The following is a 23,458-nucleotide window of genomic DNA, read 5'->3' on the forward strand; positions in this document are numbered from 1 at the left end:
CTGGGCACTTGCTTCTTTCTGTGCCCTGGCCAGACTAGTGGCAGTCCTCCTGCCAGGGTCTTCCCATTCAGGGAGCTACGGGGGCCTGTGGGCGCCGACCTCTGGAGCCCTGGGCCAGTGGACACCATGTAGGCGGCTAGAAAGGGCCGCGACCCGGCGTGCGCCTGCGGGGCCGACTGAGGGGGCCCGTTCGTCCCTACACTCGGTACCCGAGCCACTTCCCCAGGAGTCCAGCGCAGTTTCCGGCGCACCTTCTCGAGTCACCCCCGACGCAGCCATGGCCCCGCCCCCACCAAGGCCCCGCCCCTACCGACACATTAGAGCCCGCCCACTTGCTCGGGCTCTGCGTCACGCCTCCGGTCCGCCTAGACGCCTTTGGCCCCGCCTCAGCTTCCGAGGCTCCGCCCCCACGTTCGAAGCCTGACCCGCTACGGTCTTGTCTTCCCTGCGCTCCGGCTCGGTCTCGCGCTCTCGGCCCGGCTCCCACTCTCTTGGCCCCGCCCCACGTTCTCGGCCGCGCCCACACGCCCGGGCGTCGCCTCTATCAGAGGCTCCGTCCCACGCGTTCTTCGCCCTGTCACGGCGCAAGGGCTGGGCTTTGCGTTACTGACGCAGACCCGAGGCCCCGCCCTCGCTCCCAGCCCGCCCCCTCGCTCTTGGCCCGCCCCGCGCCCCGGGCCCCGCCCCGCGCCCCGGGCCCCGCCCCCGCACTTCCGGGCGGCGCCGGCGGGGGCGCTCCGGCCTGGGCTTCGGCGCTCTGGGCTCGGGCTCCCCGCTCGGGGAAGGGATTGCGGTCGCCCCCGCCGCCGCAGCCGCCTCCACCGCGGGCACCACCGCCGCTACACCGGCCAGAGTCGGGCCGGAGCCGCGACCCCGCGGAGCAGGCCGGTGGGAGTTAGCGAGCGGCCTCGGCGGCGCCCCTGCGGCCTGCCCCGCGCCCGCCTCCGGGCCGACGCGTCGCCGCCGCCGTCGCGATGGGGGCCGCCGGGGGCCGCGCCCCCGCCCCGTCCCGCCGGCCGCGCCGCCGCTGAGCGCATGGGCCGTGCTGCGCCGTGCCGCTCCGGGAGCCGGGCCCGGGGCCCCGCCGCCGCCGCCGCCGCCGCCGCCGCTGCTGCCGCCGCGAGGGTGAGTAGTGCGGCCGGGCGCGCATTCCTGAGGGGCGCGGGCCTGTGCGGCGCCCATTGTAGGCCGCGCAGGCCGGGCAGGGCGCGGGACCCGGAAGACGGGCTCTGAGGCTGTGCGGGCCCCGAGGGTGTGCGGGCTTGAGTGTGTGAGGAAGGGGTGTGGGTCCGCTCTGGGGAGGGCAGGTGTGTCCAAAAAGGGATGCTGGCGAGTGATGGAGGAGGCGAGGGCCGTTGACACTGGGGTCTCCGGGTGGGCCAGCGTGTGAGATTTAGTTTCAGAAGGGGCAGCCACTTGCTCTAGTCGGGGGCGAGGAAGACTCAGTTCTGAGAAGGGGTGCGGGGTCCTGCTGGAAGAGGCTGGGGTCTGCAGCTGCTGTTTGATGGGGTGGTGCCAGGTGCGCGCCGTGGTCCGTGGGCCTGGGGCATGGAGTGGGGTGTGGGCGGGATGCAGAGGGACCCCGGACAGAAGCAGGACCCTGGGTGCAGTGTCGCTTCCCCTCCTCTAACAAAAAGTAGAGGTGAGTGAGGGTGAGACCCAAGGAGGGCACTCCCTCTGAGGCAGAGGTGCCAGAGGCTGGATCTAGGCTGTGGTTTGGCCTGCGTGAGTGGCTTTACTTTTTCCGCGGCTGCCTTGCCCTCCAAACTCTCTGTTGGGTGAACATCCTAGACTCTCCGTCAACCCTGCGTTTTGGAATTCCATCCCTCTTGAAACCAGAGCTGTGAAACTTAGAGCTTAGCATCCAGGCCAGCAGGGAAGAATAAATACACCAATCCTCTGGGGGTTTTTCTCAGCCCGTCTCTAGATAACCGATAAAGAGTTATTGTGCCTCTCCGCCCCTCCTTTTTGTTGTCCTTGTGTTCTCTGCTTCCTCAGGAAGAATTTCAGGCGTTCTGGGACCGAGCCCTGTTTTGAAGAACACACGCAGGCTCAGCCTGGCCCCCCAAGATAGCGGTATCTGGGTTCAGTTTTAGGAGCTGCTATTCCAGGACGAGGACGGGAAGGTGTATGCCAAATGCATTGTTTCTGTTGGGTTTTCAGCAGGTGTTGGAGTTTCTTGGATTTCTAGTTTTAGAAAAGCTTTTCGGGTTACACGGGTCATTGAGGATTTAGCTGGTTGGCGGGACTGGATGACATGTGAAACGGCGGGCCCCGGCCTTTCAAGAGTTTAATTAACGGGCCGTCGGGAACGTGTCAGAGTCGCATTGCTGTTTCTGCACGCCTCCAACCTCAGAAGCTGCTGCGGCTCAGCGGGTTAATGATCTGGCTTGTTTCTGGCGCTGCTGGTTCAATCCCAGGCTCGTTGCAGTGCGTGAAGGCGCGGATGTTGGCGAAGCTCTGGCGTGGGTCACAGGATGCCGCACGGATTCCATCCGTGGCTGGGAATGTCCGTGTGCCGCGGGTGTGGCTGAAAAAGAAAAAACAATTCAGATGGTATATTTGAGTAAAATGGATGCGTACGTACACACCTGTAGCACCGAGGCAGCTGCCGTGGTGCCCAGGCACGCCTGGCAGGGACCGAAGGAGCGTTTCGGTGAGGTGTCAGGGTTTCTGATTCCCTTTGTGGCTTCCCTTTATTGATGGTGGCTACAGGCCGTGGACCAGAGTCAGTGTTGGTGGGGACTGGACTCTGACCTCAATGGATGTAAATGCCTCACGGGCGGTACACACACCCAATGCGCGCCGCACTTGTCCGCGGGAACCCAGATATTTCGGGAGTGGGTGCGTGTTTCAGCACCAGCAGGAACCAGAGAGGTTCTCGTGCTTCCAGGGCCCCGAAGTTCTCCTGTCCGTTGACAGCGGAACATAGGTGTGAATTTTAAGATGTTCCTTCTAGGCTAGGAAAAACTAGTTTAAGTGACATGGGGGGCTTGTTCACACATGAAGTAAAAGTTAGTCCGTTAAAGCAATGCATTTTCATGACAAAGGGCTAAATCTTTCACTGGCTGCTCTTTCTGTAGCACAGTCCTTCAGTGCCTGCGAAGAGCCAACACTTAGCGTCTGTAGGTGGTGTTTTCCTTAATGGCGATGAACTAAGTATTTATTGGTGCCCATTACTTGCAGGACCTTGTGTTAGATGCTGTGAGTCCTGCAGAAAATGTTTAACTTGGGCTGCCACAGATCACTCCTGTGGCAGAAAGGGGCACTTTAAGAGAAAGTGACGGTGACTCGGAATTAGCCTCCCATTCAGACACAGTGACGTGTTTTTCTCAAGGCTGGCGGATCCCTGCAAGGGTGAGCAGGGGTGGGTCCTCTTTCCTGAGCTGGTGTCCTTGACGGGAGAACCCTGGATGGCCACAAGCGGCTGTGGAGCTGGGACACCAAAGGTGCTCAGTTCATGTTGATGGCACTCAGACAAAAAGCACCTTTGCAGTTGCAGTGGTCCGTGAGCAGCAGGGTGTCACAGCCCATGGGCCTTGACCTTAAGAAGCAGGCTGTTCCTGCTGAGCTTGAGCCCTTCAGCCTGCCAGTGGTTTTCATAGAAAGTCATGAGCTGCAGAGCCGTCCATTACCGTGACCCATCCTCCACCTCTGGGTGCTTCCTCTAGCCCCCCGCAGCTGCCGGCCCGTGAAGTGTGTGCAGTGTGCGCATGCAGGCGTGGGGGCAGGTGGCGGGGTGGCGGGGAGATCCACGCCTGCTGTTTGTACGCTGGCAGGGCTTTATTTCCGTCCCTCCGGCCTGGTCAGGGCTCCAGGCCTCTGCACCCGTCCTGCTTCACGCTGGTGGTCTGCTCGCCAGACCGCCTCCATCAGGCAGGCCAGGTTCAGGGGTGCAGCCTGAGCTCGAGGGCCCCATGACAGGGAGGACGGAAGACCACGGTGACGTCCCGGTCTGGACAGGCTGCCCTCATGCAGGACAGGCTTCGAGCGGCAGAATGAAACCTGCGGTCCCCCGGCCCTCCGCCTGAGAGCGTGGGCAGTTTGGTTTTGCCGGGTGGCCTCAGGGCGTGCAAGCAGCGCGCTTGCGCAGCCAGCTGTATTTGGATTTCCTTTTTTCTGTGTCTTCTCTGTCCCTCGGAGGACTCGATTGCCATTTGCTGTCCCAGGACCGTTTCCTATAAGCAGGGTTTTAAAGCCAAGAGCAGCTTTCTGATTGTCCCCTTTGGCGTGAGAGGGCCTCTGTGTCTGTGCTGCGACCTTACTCTTGAGTCCCTCTGTTGGAGATGCTGAAAGGGATCCGTGTTAACTGCTCTTGTGGGTGCGTGTTGAGAGTTAAGAGGAGCAACGCGTGGTGTGTTCGCACCCGTTGCGAGGCGGCCCGAGTGTGAGCGATGGGCAGCAGGAGCGCAGCGGCTGTGGGCCTGCGGAGTGGAGAGTGGCCACGACCGCCCGCTTTCTGGTGCGTGGGGTGCCCTCCTCTCCATGGCCAGGGCTCCCAGCGGCTGCCTCCCGCAGGAGGAACCGGCCTGCGCCAGAGCGTGTGCCGCCAGGAGGACTTAAGCGCCTTTCTTTGTTCCAGTCTCTCTGCCTCCCTGGAGCACAGAGGGAATGGCCCTGCAGCTCTGTAGCCGAGACAGGGGTCCCCAGGCCGCTGGTCCCTCTTTGTTCTCGCAGGATGACACTTGCAGGTAGTGGTGTGGGACATTGATCCCTTAGCGCCAGAGGCATGCCTAGAGCTGTAAAGCTTTCCAGACATTGTTTTCACGTGGTACAAGACCGGTGACAAAGATTGAAAATTTGGGAGTTCCCGCTGTGGCGCACACGTTAAGGATCCGGGTTGTCTCTGCGGCGGTGTGAGGTCGCTCCCTGGCCCTGTGCAGTGGGTTCAGTGTCTCATGTGGCTGCAGCTGGGGGTGCGGGGTCGATGCCTGGCCCAGGACCTTCCACAGGCTGTGGGTGTGGCCTCTGGAAAAAAAACAGACTTGGAGTTCCCGTCGTGGCGCAGTGGTTAACGAATCCGACTAGGAACCATGAGGTTGCGGGTTCGGTCCCTGCCCTTGCTCAGTGGGTTAAGGATCCGGCGTTGCCGTGAGCTGTGGTGTAGGTTGCAGACGTGGCTCAGATCCTGCGTTGCTGTGGCTCTGGTGTAGGCCATTGGCTACAGCTCCGATTGGACCCCTAGCTTGTTTGAACCTCCATATGCCGTGGGAGCGGCCCAAAGAAATAGCAAAAAGACAAAAAAAAAAAAGAAAAAAAACAGACTGAGAATGTAAGCGGAGTCTCTGGCTTTGAGTGGGAGGGCGTCGGAGTCTCTGGCTTTGAGTGGGAGGGCGTCGTCGCGAGGCTTGTCTGAGAAAACCTCTGTGGTCGTGTCTCCATGGCCCCACTGTTCCTAATCCTTGTCCTCTTGATGGTTTCAACAGGCCAGAGTGATTCCCTGGGAGCCGTAAGTACTGATGTATTAGGGTGCAGCGCGCGTTGCGCCTTGACGCACAGCGCCCCAAAATGAATACCCAGGAGCAGGGCTTCCCCTTGGACCTCGGCGCAAGTTTCACCGAAGATGCCCCCCGGCCCCCAGTGCCTGGCGAGGAGGGGGAGCTGGTGTCCACAGACCCCAGGCCCGTCAGCCACAGCTTCTGCTCTGGGAAAGGTGCCGGGATTAAAGGGGAGACTTCGACAGCCACGCCGAGGCGCTCGGACCTGGACCTGGGGTACGAGCCCGAGGGCAGCGCTTCGCCCACCCCGCCGTACTTGAAGTGGGCCGAGTCGCTGCACTCCCTGCTTGACGATCAGGACGGGATAAACCTGTTTCGGACTTTCCTGAGGCAGGAGCGCTGCGCTGACCTGCTGGACTTCTGGTTCGCCTGCAGCGGCTTCAGGAAGCTGGAGCCCTGCGACTCGAACGAGGAGAAGAGGCTGAAGCTGGCCCGAGCGATTTACCGCAGGTACATCCTCGACAGCGGTGGCGTCGTGTCCAGGCAGACCAAGCCGGCCACCAAGAGCTTCATCAAGGACTGCATCGCCAAGCAGCAGATCGACCCTGCCATGTTCGACCAGGCGCAGACCGAGGTGCAGTCGAGCATGGAGGCCAACACCTACCCCGCCTTCCTCAAGTCCGATGTCTACGCTGAGTGCACGCGCGCGGGCGCCGAAAGCCCCAAGGCCTGCGGCGAGCCGGGCTCTGCGGCGGGCACGGGCAAGGGGGTCCCCGGATACCTGCCCACGCTGAACGAGGACGAGGAGTGGACATGCGACCGCGGCACGGACGAGGAGGCCGCTGGAGACCCCGCTCCGCCCGGCAGGCTCACGCAGACGCTGCTGCTGCTGGAAACCGCCGCCCCGCGGGCCTGCTCGAGTAGACGGTACAGCGAAGACAGAGAGTTCAGGTGAGTTCCCCGCGAGGCCGCCGTCCCGTGCTCACCTCCGGGTGCTGGAGGACTGGCCTGGTAAAAGGGCTGCTCCCTCGGCCCCAGAGCGGCGGGACGCCTGGTGCCGGGGTGCGAGGTCACGCGGTGTGCAGAGCCTGGCAGGTGGAGGGTGCTTTTGGCGAGAACAGCCCCAACCCGAGTGGCTTTGGAAGGCGCTGGGAACATGGGCCGCCTTGGACGCCACGTGGCGTCCAACCCTTAGCAGTCCCGTGTGTGTCCCCTCGCCCAGAGGGGCGTTGACCTGGTGGCTGTGGTCCCTGGGGCTCAGAGAGCGGAGGCCTGGACGTCGAAAGGCGTCGGTGCGTGGAGAATTCCGGGTCGTCCCCCGAGCTTCTTCCTAGAGGTCGGGAAGCGCTGCTGGCGAGGCTGCTGTGCCGCAGGCGGTCCGAGCCCCGTGGGAACTTCCTGTGGCTGTGCTTGTGGGTCTAGGACCGCCCTTTTCTCCTGCCCAGACCGGGACTCGGAAGCTGTGGTCACGGTCGTGGCCTGTGGGCACAAAGGCAGCTGGGAGGCCCGGAGCGGTGCCTTCGGCAAGTCGCTGGGACTTTGGAAACCTGTTTCTTGGTTCTCTTTCTTGTGGTTCCTGGCAATTTGTTTGGTCTCTGGCCGGAGCTTGTGGCCACCAGTCGCAGCCCTTCCCCTCCCTTCCCCGTCCTGGCCTGCGAGGCGCTGAAAGGCTGGCGTTTAATAAAGCGACCCCATGATGCAGGCGAGTCTCCCGGCGCTGGTCTCCTGGGGAGCCCGCAGGGTCCCGGACCCCGTCTTCAAGCTTCTCGTGGCAGAAAAAGTGGTTACTTGCTAACAAACCCAGGGCTAGACTTGCTGAGGGTTGAAATGTCCTCTAAGGGATGGGAAGCAGACACACTGTCCTAGGTGACTTTCGTTTGCCTTTTTCTCACTGTCTTTTCTCTTTTCTTTTTTGGCCTATGAGGTTCTCGGGCCAGGGATCAGATCTGGGCCGTAGCTGCAACCTCAGTTGCCACGGCTGCGGCAGTGCCGGATCCTTAACCCGCTGTGCTGGGCCGGGGGTCAAACCTGCCTCCCAGTGCTCCCAGGATGCAGCTACAGCGGGACCTCCTCATGGTCTTTAAACCTTACGGGTTTAGCCATCTTTGTAAGGTGGAATATTCTACAAAACGATCTTAAGTAAGGCCCGTAACTTGACACAGCTTTTAAAAATCTAAATCTAACTTGAGAGTGTTCATATTTGGTCAGGACAGTGTTCTTTCTGTTTGTTTGTTCGAAGGACCACACCTGCAGCCTATGGAGGGTCCCAGGCTAGGCGTCGAATCGGAGGTGCAGCTGCTGGCCTACCCCACAGCCCACGGCAATGCCAGATCTTTAACCCACTGAGTGAGGCCTGGGATTGAACCCCCATCCTCATGGATGGATACTAGTCGGGTTCGCTACACTGAGCCACAACGAGAACTCCTCGACTTGATCTTGTGTGGAGCAGGTTTAGGTCACCAGCAGAGTTGAGAGGAAGGTGCCGCAGTTTCCCGCACACTCGTGTCCCCACGTGTGCATGGCTCCCCCGTCACCGACCTCCCGCAGCAGAGCGGTCATTTGTCTCGGATGCCGAAGCTACGGCATGACCACCCGCCGTCCGAGGTTGCACTCCAGGCCCCTCAGCGGTGGGGTCTGTCCTGTGGGTTTGGACCAAGGCGTGCGACGTGTGTCTGTCGCAGAACCGCATGGGGTGGTCTCGCTCTGCCTCCTCGTACTTTCCAGCCCCCGCCCCTGCCCCCGGCAGCCCCCGAGGCTTTTGCCGTCTTCATGGCTTTGCCTTTTCCAGAAAGCCACGTAGTTGGAGCTGTGCAGTGTGCAGCCTGTTCACGCTGGCTTCTCTCTCTCTCTCTCTTTTTTTTTTTGTCTTTTTGCCTTGTCTTGGGCCGCTCCCTCGGCATATGGAGGTTCCCAGGCTAAGGGTCGAATTGGAGCTGTAGCCGCCGGCCTACACCAGAGCCATAGCAACGCGGGATCTGAACTGTGTCTGCGACCTACACCACAGCCCACGGCAACTCCTGGTCCTTCACCCACTGAGCGAGGCCAGGGATCAAACCCGCAGCCTCATGGTTCCTAGTCGGATGCGTTAACCACTGTGCCACAACGAGAACTCCTGGCGTTTCTCTCTTAATACGCTTTTGCGGTTCCTCGGTGTCTTTTTGTGGCTCCGAAGCTCATTTCTTTTTGGCACTGAACCGCGTGGGTGGTCTGGCTTATTTATCCACTCGCCTGCTGGAGGACATCCTGGTTGCCGTGTTTGACAGTTGTGACGAAAGCTGCAGTAAGCACCCGTGTGCAGGGGTTGGTGTGGGCCTGAGTTTTCATCCCCTTTGGGTGAATGTCAGGGGCCTGAGCGCTGGATTTCATGGTGAGAGCACATTGAGTTTTATCCGAAACTGTCCCCTTTCTGAGTGTTTTTGCCTCTGCCTTCCTGCGGCCAGCTTTGTGCCAGGTGGGCTCCCTTGCCTTGGAGGGTGGCTCCGGGCTCTGGGCGCCCTTGTTTTGTAAACAGACGCTTCCCACTGAAGGAAGCACAGAAGGGGGCCCCGCGTCTGCCCTAGCGGTCAGGGATGGCCTGTGCCAGTGTCCTGCCCGTTCCAGCATCGTGACCGTGCCAGGGCTGGGCCTGCTGCTGGGCTCACCCCAAACAGGGCGCCCAGAGGAGGAGGTGCCCAGACGGGGAGCCTCACGGGGGGGCAAGGTGCAGGTCTGAGCAGGCCCCTCCCCCGGGGAGCGCGAGTGTGCACGCACACGCACACGCATGCACATCTGTTTCTCCTGTCGCTGACTTGAGAAACAGCAGGTGAGCCTTTTACTTAGGTCTTTGTCAAAACTGAGAGAGTAGAGGTGGCCCTGGGCTTTTCTGCATTTGTCCTGCTCACCTGGGTCCTTTTGAGCCCTCGGGCTGAAGCATCCCCAGACTCGTTGCTGCTCCCCTGGTCTCTCTGCGGAGGGTCTCCCTGGTCCTTGTTGCCTGTTGTCGGGACTGTGAGCATGTGTGACTTTGGTTGATTCACACCCACCATTTAAATTCGGTCTTTTTTTTTTTTTTTTTTTTTGTCTTTTTAGGGCCAAACCCGTGGCATATGGAGGTTCCCAGACTAGGGGTCCAATCACAGCTGAAGCTGCTGGTCTGCACCACAGCCACAGCAACTCGGGATCTGAGCCTCGTCTGCAATCTATACCGCAGTAAATGGCAATGCCTCATCCTTAACCCACGGAGCGAGGCCAGGGATCGAACCCGCATCCTCATGGGTACTAATCAGGTTTGTCACCCCCAGGCCACAGTCGGAGCTCCCCACCACTTAAATTTGGTGTCAGTTGGCAAAGGGCCCTCTGATGATGCGGCTGTTTTGGCTGTATTTTTACTTAATGATTTGGTGTTGGGGCCCAGGCTCCGCCTCAAAAGCTTGGCCTGGCCCGACCTGCCTGCCGGGTGCCGCGCCGGGCCTGGTTGGTGCAGCCTGTACTCGGGCGTCTCTTCAGCAGCCCTTCTAGCACCTGCACTCAGCGATTGTCCATTTGTTTGTTGTTCTGGCTGTGCTTGCGCCATGTAGAAATTCCCGGGGCAGGGATGGAGCCTTCAGCACAGTAGTGTCCTGGGCCACAGCAGCGACGATGCTGGATCCTTACTTAACCCACTGCACCACAAGGGAACTCTGCCACTAGTTTTATTTTATTTTTCTTTTTACGACTGCACCTGCAGCATGTAGAAGTTCCCAGTCTAGGGTCACATTGCAACTGCCAATGCTGGCACCTCGGGATCCTTAACCCACAGAGTGAGGCTAGGGATCGAACCTGCATCTTCGTGGATGCCAGTCAGGTTCTCAACCCGCTGAGCCACGGCGGGCTCTCTAGGACACTGATCTTGTTCAGCCAGCCTGTTGGACTTGACCTTCAACGAATTCTCCTCACTGTTGAATTTCTAGGTCACCTGCCGTGGCAGGTGACTCCTTTTGAAAGTGTGGCTCTTGCGCTGCAGCCTTCCCCTCCTTTTTCCTGTTACCGTGCTTATAATTACTGGGAGTGTGGGCACGAAGCTCTGAGAGAGCGCGTGGCCTTGCTGCCATCCCTCGTGCTCTTCCAGATGTGTGACTTCCCACCTGATTGAATCCCTTTAACCAGCAGACGAGCCCCAGGCAGGCGGAGACAGTTGCAGACGAGGCTTAGTTCGCAGCAGTGGGCTTCTCAGGGTGGGAGTCTGCGGGTCCTTTCCTTCCCTCCGCTGGCTGGAAGCTTGGTGGGGTCCGCCTTCTCCTGGTTGTGTGCTGGTGGGAAAGTGGCTGCGTCTCCCTGAGCTTTTCTATGAAGTGGGGAGGGTGAAGGAAGGGCCCGCCAGGTGCGGCGGCTCCCTGGGGTAACCCAGGGCTCAGCCCCGCGGGCGCCTGCGCACAGCCGGAGCTCGGGGTCACAGCCCCGCGTTTCTCTGTCACCAGGGCGGGGCGGGGGGGGGGGCAGGGCTTGGTAAATTCACAGCTGTAGCGAGTGACCCATTCACACGTTAATAGCTCATCCCCCTGCCCCAAGCCTGTTCCTCCTGCAGTCATCGTCACCTCCTGAAGTGGCACCACCATCTGCCAGGTCAACCCAGACCACCTGACACCCCCTCCACATGGGCTTTGAATTCCTCTTCTCGCTGTCCAGGCTCTGCCTGGCTCCTGCCACCTCCTCCTGGACCTTCTGGCCGAGTCTCTGCCTTCTTCTCTTCTCTCCACCGCGCCCAAAGTGAACTTTTCTTTTCTGTGTGTGTGTGTGTGTGTGTGTTTTGTCTTTTTAGGGCGCACCAGCGGCATATGGAGGTTCCCAGGCCAGGGGTCGAATCGGAGCTGTAACCGCCAGCCTACGCCAGAGCCACAGCAACGTGGGATTCGAGCCACACCTGCGACCCACACCACAGCTCAGGGCAACTCGAGATCCTTCATCCTCTAGGCAAGGCCAGGGATTGAACCCGCAACCTCATGGTTCCTAGTCGGACTCCTTTCCGCTGTGCCACGACGGGAACTCCAAAGGGATCTTTTCTTAATGCAGGTCTGATCACACTGCTCTTTCTCCCGGCGATGTGGGGGTGTCCCACCAGTACCTGGACCCAACCCCAGGCTCCTGGGACACAGACGTGTCCGTGGTGGACCCTGTCTCAGTAGCAACAGGCTGAGTGAGTTTTATACGGGACGGCTGGTTAGGAACCGATTTAAACTAGTATAGGGGAGTCTGAAAATACCGGGTCTCTGTTCTGCAAAACTCTGCAGTCTTTGATGACAGGTTCCAGCAAAGTCCAGGAGAGTATAGCCAGGGGACCAAAGATAGGCCCTTTGCCCGGGCCTCTGTGCCAGCGGGTTTGCGCGAGGGGAGCGCTTGCAGAGACCCCGGGCCCTGCTGAGCAGCAGCTGTTGCAGGAGGGCCTGGGGCTGCTGTGCTCGGTGGCGTGAGCCCGGCGCGGGCACGGACCCGGCGGCCTTGGGATGGAGCCAGCACCCGCGTGGCCCGCAGCAGCCCCTTCCTGCTCCGGTCTGTGCGCTGGTTAGCGTCACCGAGGTGCGAATGGGACTCTGACTCCCCGGCTTTGCTAATAAGCTTTCCTGCGAGCCTGGCTTCCAGGATTTGGAAGTTTGCCTGCGGTCGTGGCAAAGAACAGAGTTGGGCCGAGCGGGGCAGTTCCGTTCGCGAGCAGCGGCCGCGTGATCGTCCTTCTTCAGTCCGCGCGAGGCCGCATCCCTCCAAGTGTGTGGGAGAAAGGCCGCGTTGCTGTCCTGTCCCCTCCGCCACATCTGTACAAACGCCCATTTTTTGTGAGCCACTCGGGGTCCTCTCAGAGCCCGCTCGTTCCAGAAGCATCTGATCTGAGGAAACAGCTCAGCAAAGCGCTGCCGTCCCTGCCTGGAGCCGAGGCTGGCGGCGGACTTGGGTACCGGGCCTGCGGCCCCCAGGCAGTGCTGCCGGCGTCTTCGGAGGCGGTGCCGAGGGCCTGGTGCGCTGCAGGGGCCCAGCCTCATCTCCTCGTCCCTCCCCAGGGACTCGGCTGCTGAGCCATTGAAACCATTGAAACGCTGTTTTTTCTTTGTCTTTTTAGGGCCGCACCTGCGGCATTTGGAGGTTCCCGGGCTAGGGGGCCCATCAGAGCTGTAGCCGCCAGCCACAGCCGTAGCCACAGCGACGCGGGATCCAAGCCGCGTCTGCGACCCACACCGCAGCTCACAGCAACACCGGATCCTTCACCCACGGAGCAAGGCCAGGGATTGAACCTGCAACCTCGTGGTTCCTCGTCGGATTCGTTAACCACTGAGCCACAACAGGAACTCCTCTACTAGTATTTTAATTAATTTAAATTTTTATTTTAAGAAAATGGAGGAGTTCCTGCCATAGTTCAGCGGAAGAGAATCTGATTAGCATCCATGAGGATGCAAGTTCCATCCGGGGCCTCGCTCAGTGGGTTAAGGATCCGTCATTGCCGTGAGCTGTGGTGTAAGCCGCACATGTGGCTTGGAGCTGGCGGTGTTGTGGCTGTGGTGTAGGCCAAAGGCTACAGTTCCAATTGGCCCCTAGCCCAGGAACCTGCATATGCCACGGGTGCCGCCCTCAAAGCCAAAATGAATGAAATACAATACAATACAATGCAAAGCGGAGAGAGGGAAGATTGCAAATGATGCCGGAAGGCCGATGACCCCTGTTTAGCAGCCTCCTGTCCCCCAGCCTTTCTGGTGTGGCCACGTCCAGCGGGGCCTTGCAGGAGCATCTGAGCTCAGGCTGCCCTGACCAAATACCGTAGACCCGGGGGCTTAGACAACAGATGCTTACTTCTCACAGCTCCAGACACTGGAGCTCCCAGGCCAAAGTGCCAGCAAGTGCCAACACCTATCCCACTGTTCTCAGGGTTTGCTGGAGGCTACCAGCTCATTGTGCTCGGGCGGCCGTCCCTCCGTGTGTACACGCAGAGAGAGCTCCCTGCTGTCCTCTGAGAAGGACAGTGATCCCGTCAGACCAGGGCCCGCGTTCATGACCTCCTTTAGCCAGTGTGACGCTCTTAGAGGCCCTCTCTCCACATAGAGTCTCCCGGGGGCGGGGTTATGGATTTGGGGGTCATAGACCCTCAGTGCCTCGTGCCCACCTTCCCCAGTAACGTGCTCGTGCTGCTGTCTTTGGGGCATCAGCTCCGAGATCGTCTCTGCTGATGCCCCCCTCCCTCACCACCGGTCCTGTTACAAAGATGCCCTGGGTTGGCCTTACATCCTTATGTGGGATTTCCATTGCCAAGGCAGGTCGGGTGAAGCATCTTCTTTCTTGTACCATTGTGTGTGTGTGTGTGTGTTTTAAAGTTGCTGAAGTTATAATTGTTGCGTTTTTCAGTGCAATTGTTGCATTGAGATATTTATTTTTCTGATGGAAATCATCCCTTATGCTGCATTGGCCTGAAAAGTGCCTGTCAGATATAAAAGCTTGGTTGCGAGGATTGTTGTACAACTACAAATGTAATAGAATTCACTGAGGTAAAAAAAAAAAATTGGGGGGGGGGGAGTTCCTGTCAGAATCCTCTTCCGCTCTAGGACCTGTTGGATGGGCGATTTTTTCCCTCCGAGAGACGTGTCTCCTGAAAACTCCCCTGTTTGCACGCTGCTTGAGATGTTTCTCCCCCGCGTGCTGTGTGTCTGCTGTGCTGTGCTGATGCCAGCCCTGCTTGCAAGGGGACTTTCGCTTGGGCTGCGTCTCCCTCGGAAACGCAAAGGGTTTGCATCACCCGCTTCTCTCTTCAGCGCTGTAGCTCAGGGACCTGACCTGTTCTGTGCACGGTCCCCGCGGTTTCCCCCCAGTCCGACTATTTCTTAACTGTTTGCTTTTCTCCTTTTGGCTGCACTGGTGGCTTTTAAAGGTTCCTGGGCCGGGGATCGAATGTGCTCCGCAGCAGTGACCTGAGCCGCTGTAGTGGCAGTGCTGGGTCCTTAACCCACTGCGCCGCAAGGAGACTCCTCTGAAAACATTTTCTTTATCCTCAGCACTGGATCCTACTCTGGGTTTTTTATTTCTTTTGTTGTGTTGAAGAAACGTGTCCTTCAGTTCCGGGAATTTTGAAAATGCTATTTCTGTGGTAATTTCTTGTTTTCCAGTTTCACTGTCTTCTCGTTTTGGAGCCCCTGCTATTTAGATGTTGGGCCATTTGGAATGATCCCTTAAATTTTAAATCTATTTCTCCTGTTTTCCATTTCTTTTTATGTTTTCAGGTTTTTCCGTTACATTTCTCCTGCTCTTGTCTTCCAAATATATTTTGGTTTATACTATTGATTGATTGATTGATTGTCTTTTTAGGTACGCACTCGCGGGATGTGGAAGTTCCTAGGCTAGGCCGCTGGCCTACTCCACAGCTCATGGCAACGCAGGATCCTTAACCCACTGAGCAAGGTCAGGGATCGAACCCGCAACCTCATGACTGAACTCCATGAATATATACTCTTTTTTTTTTTTTTGGGTCTTTTTGCCTTGTCTTGGGCCGCTCCCATGGCATATGGAGGTTCCCAGGCTAGGGGTCGAATTGGAGCTGTAGCCGCCGGCCTACGCCAGAGCTGCAGCAACGTCGGATCCCCAACCCACTGAGCGAGGCCAGGGATCGACCCCGCGACCTCATGGTTCCCAGTCGGATTCCCAACCGCTGCGCCACGACGGGAACTCCATGAATATATACCCTTAACAAAACCATCCCCTGCCCACCCCTGGGCTGTGCCAGGAAGTCCTGTGGGCACGTCCGAGAAAGACTGCTCCTTTGTCTTTGATTAAGGAGACAGGCCTAGTCGGCAAAACTTCTTTTTCCTTCTTACCTTTTTTCTTTTTTTAGGGCCACGTCTGTGGCATGTGGAAGTCTGGGTCAGGGGTTGAATCAGAGCTGCAGCTGCCGGCCTACCCCACAGCTCATGGCAATGCCAGATCTTTAACCCACTGAGCGAAGCCAGGGATTGAACCTGCATCCTCATGGGTGCTCGTCGGATGCTTAGCCCCCTGAGCCATAGCAGGACCTGTTTGAAATGAGATTTCCGTTTATTAACTTTGACATAGGTGTCCTTGCTGTGAGCCGTGGTGTGGGTCGTAGACGCGGCTCAGGTCTGGTGTTGCTATGACTATGGTGTGGCCGGCGGCCGTAGCTGCGATCTGACCCCTAGCCTGGGATCCTCCACATGCTGCAGGTGCGGCTCTAAGAAAACGCAAAGACAGAAAAAAAGGAGTCTAGGAGTTCCCTGGTGGCTCAGCAGGTTAAGGATTGAGCGTTGTCACTGCCGTGGCCCAAGTTCAATCCCTGGCCTGGGAACCTGCGTGTGCTGTGGGCGCAGCCGTCCCTTTACTCCAGCGGGCAGCCAGGGTGGCTGAATGCCCGGTTTCCGTCAGGCTGGCCTCCTTCCGCGGCCTCTCTCCTCCTGCGATGCAGCCCAGTGGCGCCCCAGCGGAGGGTCTGGCGTCCTCACCAGGGCCCACGTCTCGGGTGCGCTGGGCACCCTGCGTGAGAACTGCGCAGGTTCTCGCTTTCTCCGCCTGCGGGCTGTCGCCCGGGAGCCTCGGGGAGGGACGCGGGACCAGATGCTCGACTTGGCGTCTCTCTTCCTCGTTTTTCGCCTCTTTTGGCCCCTTAGGACCTCATGCCTTGCGTAGCCCTCCGAGGTCTTAGAGCAGGGGAAAGCCTTCTGGTCCGCTTTGCTGGCGGTCCTCGCAGGAGGTTTGGCGAGCAGACATCCGCTGCTCACCTCCTTTGCTGCAGCAGCCGTTTGTTTTTAGGGCTCGGTTGCTATGGACCCTCAGCCGTGGTGGTTCTGTTGTGCGGTTTTAAGAGTCAGAGACGCCTATGAGGAGCTGCGCCAGCGCTGGTGTTCCTGCTTCCCCGGACCTGCCTTCAGCTGGGCCCTGGGCAGGGCGCTGTCCTGCCTCGAGGGGACCGCGTTGCTTGGCCGGGGGTGGGGTGGGGGTGTCCTCGGGCGCTTGCTCTGCAGCCCGTGGGGAAGGCCCGCCGGGCAGGCACACGCCTGGCATCACGGGGTGTGCTGCGTGGGCCCTAACACGCCAGTGTTTTTCAAGGACCAAACGTCTCTCCCCTTTGCCCTCTCAGTGCTGCTCAAAGGTAAATAATCTGGATAATTTGAGTCCTTCCAAAGTGTCTTTATGCATATTCAGTTTTTTTGTTGAAGGGCAACACCCACGGCACGTGGAGGTTCTCAGGCTAGGGGTCCAGTCGGAGCTGCAGCTGCCGGCCTCCGCCACAGCCGCAGCCACGCCAGATGCCGAAGCCGCTGAGCGAGGCCAGGGATCGAACCCGTGTCCTCATGGACACCACCTGGGTTCATTACCGCTGAGCCACAACGGGAACATGCATGTACAAATTCATATGACCATGTTCTTACATTTTCAATGTCTGATATATTTTAAAGAAGGGCTTTTCTCATGAGAAATGAACGGGACCTAAAAACCATGTCCATCGTACAAAGAACGGCCCATGTTAGACCCGCAGCCTGGACACTCGTTTTTCAGCCGTGAAGATGACTTTATTAACTACTCTAAACATTTCCAGGATTTCCTTTGTATTTTGGATTCTGTGGCTTTCATTCATGCAAGTATTTTTGCCCTGTTTCCCCTGTGACAAAGGTGACTGGAGGATCAGCGCCGCAGGCCACTCTTGGGGAGGTGCGGGAGCAGGACAAGCTAGCCCACAGGAAAAACAGACTCAGGGTCCTGGCGCCCATCGGGTCCCTCGGCAGGCAGATGGGTTCAGCTCCGTGTGTCGTGCGTGTCTGGGACACGTGTCTCCACAGCACGTGCAAGTGCTGTGCTCGGCGTCCAGCTCTCGGCAGCAGGCCCGCGTCGGCACCCACGTCCCTGCCATCTGCTGGGGGCAGAAAACAAAGGCCAGCAGGCGTACCTGTGCTGGAGCCCTCCTACCCCCACCAGGAGATCCCACCCCAGCCTCGCGGCCATGCCCCGCCTGCCAGGCAGCCTCCGAGGGCCACAGGCGTGGAAATGGCAGTGTCCCACAGGCCCGCTGAGGCCTGGCGCTGTGCTCTGGGGTGGCGGGCAGCACGGGCTTGGGCTGGGACAGAGGCGCCGTTGGACATCCCAGCACTGAGGGAACGTCAGGCTTGCAGCTTGGTTCTTTGAAATCCCCTTGGCTGTGGAGTGTGAGGTTTTCAGATGCCTCGGCGGTTGTGGTGGAGACAGCGCCCAAGGCGAGGCACTCCATGGTGAACAGCGCCCGACCCAGAAGGGCATCCCGGGCCTTTGTTTCCCCATGGTCTGTCCCATGTATGCGGGGACAGTGGTGCTGACCTGTTGGGCTTGTCTTACTGGTTGGACTTTCTTGTTAGGCGGGCATGGTAAGTGCGTTTGGAGTCAGTGAAACTCTGTTTTTGTTTTTGTTTTTGCTCTTTTTAGGGCCGCACCCGTGGCACGTGGAGGTTCCCAGGCCAGGGATTGAATCAGAGCTGTAGCTGCTTGCCTCCACCACAGGGACAGCCACGTGGGATCGGAGCCACAGCTCACGGCAGTGCCAGATCCTTAACCCACTGAGCGAGGCCAGGGATCGAACCTACATCCTCATGGTTACTAGTGAGAGTCGTTTCCGCTGAGTCGCAATGGGAACTCCACAGAGAAAGTCCTTCTGAAACATTGTGAAAGAAAACTTCATAAGCAGACAAATCAAATAACTCTTAGAAAAACAAGGTGCCTGGGAGCTCCGTTGTGGTGAAGTGGGTTAAGGAGCCAGCATTGTCACTCCTGCGGCTGGGGTCGCTGCTGTGGCGCAGGTTTAGTCCCTGCTGCGTGCGGCCAAAGAAAAGCAACAAACAAGAGAACAGAAGCAAAAAAACACACACAAGGTGCTGGAAGGATCTGTATTTCTCCCTCAGATTTTCTTTCACTTTTTTTCTTTCCTCTTCCGGTTGCCCTGTGGTATATGGAGCTCCTGGGCCAGGGATCAGATCCCAGACACAGCTGTGACCTGTGTGGCCGCTGTGGCAGCGCTGGCTCTGTAGCCTACTGTGCCAGGCCAGGGATTGAACCTGCATCCAGGCGCTGCAGAGATGCTGCTTTTAGCTTCGAGAAGGGCTTTGGGCTACTTGGTGATGTCGTATATGAAGAGGGCAAGACGAGCCTCGCAATTTCTAGACTCTTTCAAGGGAACAAAGCATGCTATTTTATTTTTAATTTTTAAAATTTTTTTTTGCCTTTTAGGGCTGCATCCGCTGCACGTGGAGGTTCCCAAGCTAGCAGTTGAATCGGAGCTCCAGCTCCCAGCCTACGCCACAGCCACCACAGCGCTAGATCCGAGGCTCATCTGCAGCCTACACCACAGCTCACGGCAACACCAGATCCCCAATCCACTGAGCGAGGTCAGGGATCGAACCTGCAAACCTCATGGTTCCTAGTCGGATTCCTTTCCACTGTGCCGCAATGGGAACTCCCCAGCATACTGTTTCATGAATTTTCACTTTGACTGGACTCGTAAGTGTACGTTTTATAATTTTTGATAAGCCGTGTTTTCAGCAGTCCCTGGTTTGGTCTTGTAGCTTCAGCACCGAGAGCTGGGCTGCTTACCAGAGTCTTGGGGGCTTCGCGGCGCCGCAGCTGCAGAGCCTCTGTGCTCCCCTCAGTGACTGAGGACTCAGACCCGTGTTAACAGAGATTGGGGCCCACCAGGGGGCCTGCTGGTGGCCCCACAGAGAGGGCTCTGTAAACTCCTCGAAACTGTCTGCAGTTGGTTGGGAGTTGCCACTTCTAAATCATGATTGTGACTTTTGCAGTTTGTGGCGTGTCATTGTCACTTCTTTGGAACTGGCACATTACTTAGAGCTTCTGTTTGAGGGTCAAAGCAGGAGTCTCAAGGGAAGGGGCGTGCTGGATGCAGGCCGACCCCTATCTTTGAAATGAGAATGATTCATTACAAGTCACGTGGGGGGAGTTCCCGTAGTGGCTCACTCAGCTGTAATGAACCTGACTGGTCTCCTTGAGGACGTAGGTTCGATCCCTGGCCTCGCTCCGTGGGTTCAGGAGCTGGAGCTGGCGTGGCCGTGCGCTGTGGTGTAGGTGGCAGATGCGGCTCGGATCTGGCGTGGCCGTGAGCTGTGGCCTAGGCCGGCAGCTACGGCTCTGATTCGCCCCCAGCCTGGGAACCTCCACGTGCCGCAGGGCGGCCCTTCAAAGAAAAAGAGGAGCCGGGCTCTGTGCGGGGCAGGGCTGGTTTCGGTGCACAGCGCCCGTGCCGAGGCTGAGCAGGGAGGCGCGGGCCTTGCGCGGGGCGTAGTCACCGCGGGTGAGCCTGCACGTTGTCACTTCCAAAAGCTTTCCGTGGGTGTCGTTCCCTATGTTTCAACAGCCGCTCGGCGGCTCGGCGTCTGGGGACATGTCGTTGTCAGTGTCCCACGAGAGATGCATGTGGCACAGGAACGTTGACGCAAAGACGGCCGCTCAGAGAGCCATGTCCTGCGTCCCCGCGCCTCCTTAGCACCCTGGGCTCTTGCCTGCCCACGGGGTGGTCCCAAGCCCCCTGGCCCAAAGCATCGTCCTCGTGCCTTGCCTCGAGGGGGCGCGTCCTCTGACTCAGAGACATGATCCTGCTTGGCGACGTGTCTCTGCAGCCAGTTGGGTGCGGGGGGGGGGGTGCCACTGTGCCCCGCGGCCTTTTCCAGCCAGCTTCGTCCCCCCACCGTGTGCGGGGCGGCGGTGCTGCCCGTCCCGGGTGCAGACCCTCTGCCCCGCGCCTGCCCTCGGCGCTGCCCTGCCCTGCGTGTGCTCTTCTCTGGGCGCTTGGAACCCTCCTGACAGGCTCTGCTCCGCTGTGCAGAGCGACAGCAGCCGGCCTGAGGTCAGTGGCGGTTGAGTGCTGGTGAGGAGGTGGGTCCTGGGAGCCATCCAAGGGCCGGGGGTCCCCCCTCTCTGCCTCTTGGGGGGCAGCTTGAGTGCCCCCCCCATGGCTACCATGCCTAGTCTGCTGTTCCTCAGAACATACGTCCGCCTGTCCTAACTGATTGGGACCCCGGATGGCCTTTGGCGTCTTGTGCCATTCCGAGTTCCTTCCCGGTGGGGAGTGGGGCATGCCGGCTGGGGAATAAAAATAAATAGGGGGCTCCCGTTGTGGCGGAGTGGTAATGCACCTGACTCATATCCATGAGGACACAGGTTCGATCCCTGGCTTCGTTCAGTGTGTTAGGGGGTCTGGCGTTGCCCTGAGCTGTGGTGTAGGTCACAGACGGGGCTCAGACCTGGTGTTGCTGTGGCTGTGGGGTCCGCCAGCAGATGCAGCTCCGATTCGACCCGTAGCCTGGGAACCTCCATATGCTGCGCGGGTGCAGCCCTAGAAAGACAGGTAGACAGGTAGGAGTTCCTGTCGTGGCACATTGGTTAATGAATCCGACTGGGAACCATGAGGTTGTGGGTTCGATCCCTGGCCTCGCTCAGCGGGTTGAGGATCCGGCGTTGCCGTGAGCTGTGGTGTGGGTTGCAGATGCGGCTCGGATCCCGTGTTGCTGTGGCTGTGGCGTAGGCTGGCATCTACAGTTCCAATTTGACCCCTAGCCTGGGACTCTCCATATGCCGCGGGAGCGGCCCTAGAAAAGGCAAAAAGACAAAAAAAAAGAAAGAAAGAAAGACAGACAGGTAGACAGGTAGATGGATAGATGGCAGTGTGGAACCAGGAGGCAGCGTCACGGCACAGGTGATATGCTGGCTCCCGCCTGGCGCCACCAGGTGACTCGTCCTCAGTCTCACATGCCCTCTGCTTGAGTTATTGCCGTGCTTGGTTGGTGGGGCCGTCTGCCCGGCCTGTGGTTCCTGTCAGCCTCTGAGGTCACCTGTCCCTGCCCCCAGCAGTGACCCCGTGTGTTGTCATCTAAGCAGAGCCGCAGTTGGTGTGTACGTGGGGCGCCTGGGGGACCCTGGCGTTGGATTGATCACCTTTGTAGAGGCCAGATTCCTGGCATTGCGTGGAGGTCACAGAGTAGAGATTTTATTGCTGGCAGCAGCCTGATTTCTCGCCCGTTTTTAGTGTACGCTTTCTGGCCTTGGGTCGTGAAGGTGGCGTGTTCTTGTTTGTGAGTAATGGCATCCGCGTGTGGACATGGGCAGCCCGCGTCTAAATGTCACAGCGGCTCAAAAACACCAAAGCGCATCTCACATGGGGCCTCGTCCTGCTGACCCCATGCCTGCTGGGAGCAGGCAGAGCCGAGGAGCTGCTTGGCCAGGGAGCCGCCCGTCCGCCTTCCTCCTGCCGGTCAGGTCGGGCCGCGATGCGCCGACGCTGGCACAGCCCGTCTGAGGGCCATGGCCTCCGTCGGGGTCTCGGTGGGGGGGCCTCTCCCTCGGGGTCGGCTCCGTGAGGCTGAGGGGAGCGCTGGTCTGGGTCCCCCCACGTGGGTCTAGACTCTCAGCCCCTCCCGCTGGTGTGGCGAAGGGCAGGGAGCGCTAGTCTTGGGCAGCCGCGAAGTGCCGGGCACCCTTAACTCTGGGGACAGTCCTGGAGGACAGGCGTGGGGCAGACGGCACTCGGCCTGAAAGGGACACGGCCTGGCCCCAGTGGGTCTCCCGTCCGGGTGAGCGGCTGGGCGGGGGGGCGGCGGGGGCAGGTCCTGGAGAATTCTAGAAACATGGGGGAACCCTGGTTGGGGGCTGGGGGGGGTGCACTCACTGTCTCCGAGATGGCCTCAGGCTGGCCTGGGAGCACGGCCAGTTTCTTGTGTGTCACATGTCAGCAAGGCAGTTCACGCACCTTCTCGGGGGGCTTCAAGGTGCCCAGCTGGTGGCCTCGGGGGCAGGGCCCTTGGAGGCTTCACGGTGACACCGAGAGGGACATGGCCTCTCGCTGTGCTTCTAGGCCACGTCCGTACTTGCCTCCGAGCGGCTCCTGTGTAGATCAGCGGGTGTGTCTCAGAAGCTGATGTGTGGCTGATGTACTCGGGGATCTCGTGACATTGTTTTTGGTTTTTGTCATGCTTCTGTGTGCCTGTAAGTCTGTCCAGGGACTGACTGTCGACAGGTCGGTCCTGACCCAGCTTGCAGTCCTCAAGGACGGCCCCAGGCCCCCCCACCAAGCGGCGCCCTGTGCCGAGTCTCCTTGCAGCCAATGTGCGTCTCCTGAGCTTCCTTCCAGCCACTGTGTGCGCGTGAACACACCCCCCCTTCCAGGGGGAGGGGCCTGGGGGACAAGACAGGAAGGCATCCTTGGCGTCACCAGGAGCTTTGGGGAGGTGGCCGTGCCCACGTGGTGGTACAGTCGAGAACACTCTCCGGTCCTCGGTGGGAAGTCTCACCCCGTGGAGGCCACTGGTCCGAGCAGAGGGTCCTGGACACATCGGGCTCGGCCCCCTTGGCCTGGGCCCTGGGCTGGTACCCGTGCTCCGGGCCCAGGACAGCACGCGCCAGGCCCGAGCCACACCTTTGCTTCACCTTCCTGGAAGCCAGTGGTGGTGGAGCTGTGGTTTCTCTCTGCCCAGTGACCTGCCCTCTGGTGCCAGCGCCCCTTCCCTGGACACGAGGGTGGGGACGTCTCGGGGGGAACGTGGCCTGGTGGAGGGCACCTCTGGGCCTGGCGCGGGGGTCTGCGCGAAGGAGGCTGCCACTCTGGGGGGCCATCCAGCCTCCGCACCCCCCGCCCACCTGTGCCTGAGCTGCTTCCTGGTGCCGAGGCCCAGCCCCAGAAGTGGCTCTTTTAGGGCTGCACATGTAGCATGTGGAAGTTGCCAAGCTAGGGGTCCAGTCAGAGCTACAACTGCCAGTCTACGCCACAGCTCATGGCAATACCGGATCCTTGGAGTTCCCGTCATGGCGCAGTGGTTAACGAATCCGACTAGGAACCATGAGGTTGCAGGTTCGATCCCTGGCCTTGCTCAGTGGGTTAAGGATCCGACGTTGCCGTAGGCTGTGGTGTGGGTTGCAGACGTGGCTCGGATCCCGTGTGGCTGTGGCCGAGGCATAGGCCGGTGGCTACAGCTCCGATTGGACCCCTAGCCTGGGAACCTCCATATGCCGCGGGAGCGGCCCAAGAAATGGCACAACAACAACAACAACAAAAA

At 59.4% G+C, this 23,458-nt stretch overlaps 1 protein-coding gene across 4 annotated transcripts in view; it reads left to right on the top strand.

Moving 5' to 3' along the window:
• The first annotated feature begins 1,075 nt into the window (after positions 1-1,075).
• Positions 1,076-23,458, top strand: part of AXIN1 (axin 1) — a 49,988-nt gene continuing 27,605 nt past the window's right edge. For 3 of the 4 annotated variants that reach the window (XR_007135036.1, XM_047781124.1, XM_047781123.1), the window contains exons 1-2: positions 1,076-1,125; positions 5,427-6,389. Coding sequence is in view for 3 of the 4 variants with exons in the window: in XM_047781124.1 (XP_047637080.1) it covers positions 5,509-6,389 (881 nt within the window). In the remaining variant the exon portion in view is untranslated. Of the gene's footprint in view, positions 1,126-5,426; positions 6,390-23,458 lie in introns of those variants that run through there. The other variant, XM_047781126.1, reaches the window with a different exon arrangement.

The sequence above is a fragment of the Phacochoerus africanus genome, chromosome 5 (genome assembly GCF_016906955.1).
Source record: "Phacochoerus africanus isolate WHEZ1 chromosome 5, ROS_Pafr_v1, whole genome shotgun sequence".
Classification (NCBI taxonomy): domain Eukaryota; kingdom Metazoa; phylum Chordata; class Mammalia; order Artiodactyla; family Suidae; genus Phacochoerus; species Phacochoerus africanus.